Source organism: Alosa alosa, chromosome 12, assembly GCF_017589495.1.
Source record: "Alosa alosa isolate M-15738 ecotype Scorff River chromosome 12, AALO_Geno_1.1, whole genome shotgun sequence".
Taxonomy (NCBI): domain Eukaryota; kingdom Metazoa; phylum Chordata; class Actinopteri; order Clupeiformes; family Clupeidae; genus Alosa; species Alosa alosa.
This window is the reverse complement of record NC_063200.1, coordinates 10,381,824-10,384,274: the sequence shown is the minus strand read 5'-3', so window position 1 is coordinate 10,384,274 and position 2,451 is coordinate 10,381,824. Positions and strand designations below refer to the sequence as shown.

The 2,451-nt window shown below is 42.6% G+C and overlaps 1 protein-coding gene across 1 annotated transcript in view; it reads left to right on the top strand.

Annotated features, from left to right (window-relative positions):
* Positions 1-752: 752 nt before the first annotated feature.
* Positions 753-2,451, top strand: part of bnip3lb (BCL2 interacting protein 3 like b) — a 15,731-nt gene continuing 14,032 nt past the window's right edge. Inside the window, exon 1 of the mRNA XM_048259879.1 lies at positions 753-972. Coding sequence (XP_048115836.1) covers positions 894-972 — 79 coding nt within the window. The 5' untranslated portion in view covers positions 753-893. The remainder of the gene's footprint in view (positions 973-2,451) is intronic.

Sequence of the window (2,451 nt, the reverse complement as noted above, 5' to 3'; positions counted from 1 at the left end):
GGGCTACTCCAGAGTCTAGAGTTACATATTTAGTTGCTGCAGTGGTTGACCTTGTCAAAGAATTCTGACAAAGACTTCTTTAACTGAGTATGTGTTACCTTCTAATATTGGAGCCCTCTGGCTGTCATTTCCCTGGCAAAACAACAAAGGCTCTTCTTTTAGAAGATTTACCTCTTACTCAGAGTTGACTCATCTCTAAACCACATACTTCAAATAGAAACTACCCCCCAGGACCCTGATGGACTCCTAGGGTCAGATGGTCACAACCCCCTGGATCATCCTTATCTCCATTTGTGGGTCAGATGGGGGATGTGTTGACAGATGTCAATAAGTGGATCTGTCTGGAAAATACAAATTTGCTATTTTGATTGTCATAATAAACATGTCGCAAATAAACTATGGCAGTCCACGATTAGTCCTACCTCAATTTACTTTATGAAATGGATAGCCTACATGTTTACATTTTAATACATTTTTGACCCCATAAAATGTCCTGAGCCAGAACTTACCTTGTTTAACTAAAGAAGACTATAGTGACAATAATTTCCATCTTAGACTTAGACTCTATTGTTTAAATTTTTACTTTTGCCTAGAATGCTTCTGAAGACTGGTTGGTGTGTTATGATTGGCGTGAGAGAATCGGCGCAGGAACTGTGCTCCGTTGCGTAACGCGGGGCTCTTTGTTATCATAGCACTGCCTCTGCTGACGTAATCATTCCACTGCAGGACGATCTTTGCTTTCCTTCACAGTTCCAAGATCAGCCAACGCAGCTGTAGTCTCTGCACTTATTTCTGCCCGCAAAATACAAGCGAGCGGGGGTCAATCATCGCTACGCGATTGCGCGCACGTCCGATGTGTGCTCACAGTGCGTGCGAGTTGAACTGACAGTCTTATGCAAGCCTCCCTACACAGAGACACGATGTCCGACGCTGCTCCTCCACCAGGTAACAACGGGGACCCTGCACTAAACGGTAAATTTAACCCAATATCTTTATTTCTTTAAAGTTGTCATTCAGGCGACGTGGTTTGGGACAGTCTTGGTCACCTGTTTAGGTGCTTTTTAACACTTTAATGTTGGTATGTACTACTCTAACAGAGAATTAATTCAGTTCGATGGACTAAATTTCCTCCCTTTTAGATATGGAGAAGCCTCGGGGGTGGGACTAAAGAACTGAAGAGCGTTTGTTTTTAAAGCGACAAGCATAGCAGCCAATGAACGTTGTGAGGTTGTCTGCAGACGTAGAGTCACTGTATTGATTGATGGTTCGAGAGGCCTATCAGGTCAACAAGAATAATCGCAGAAGGCGGAAAGAAACTGGTGTCAACAAGGGGAGATGGAACTCAACTCTAACATGGAGATTAGGCAGATGTGTTCAAAATAATTTTGTTTAATAGTCCCATGGGCCAAACATAGACATCTGGGCTAAGTAAAATAGAAAAGTGCGGCTGGAAATTGAACGCGTGGTGTATGAATGCTTGTGCTACGAAGCCCGGTGGACATTTATAAAGTCGCTTTGTTTCGGAGACAAACACGCTGTTGTAGCTGTTGCCCTAGATTGCCTCAGACGTTAGCAGTCATCATCATGGGAAAACGTCCTCCCATGACATGTCACCCGAAATCTTCAGACATACTTTTCCAACTCAGAGAAAGGTTTTGGGCTACTGATTTGATCGTTTACACCTCATCTACATGTCTACAACAGCCAACATATAGACTCAACAACTGACAGTGTGTATGTATGTAATATATATATATATATATATATATATATATCGAGAGAGAGACTTGCAATAGTCTACTTGTATGGACCAGAAATAGTATAATTATATATAATTATATAATATAATAATCGCTTTCATTTTCTTCCTTTGGTGTCTGTGGACTTCCATGTTCTTCAAAGTTGGTCTAGGTTACACTATTGAATATAGCCAAATTTGTGTAGCCTGCCGTATTGCTGATTCTAGAGTTTAAACTGCGTCTCAATTACCAAAAGGCCTGTCAGACTAGAATGTGTTTGACCACGTCTCATGCATACATCAAGGCCCTTATGCAAGGACATCTACTGCTGGATCCCGTTTCAAAACCTGCTCTGAAAGTTCAGGCGACAGTGCACGTGCCGTGCCGTAACGTATGGATTTGGAGAGATGTTTCCCAGAAGGACAACTGCAGCGCTGACCCCAAGTCCCCCGTAGCCCCCTGGGTGCGTCTCTATTTCTAGTCACAGCGAATGCGAACGTTTCGGACGTGAGGGGAGAGTGGAACGTTTTTCAGGAAACTTAGAAGAGAAGGGAGGGGTGGAATTGGCAGTGCCAGGTTGGCATTGACGAGAAGGTGTTTTTTTTTTTTTTTTTTTACTCTAGTGTGGTTCTCTGTCAAGATTCCTACTTTAAGTTCTCCAAATCTATTATGGGAGATTGCACTATAACCAGCACACTATAGTGTAAAGCCT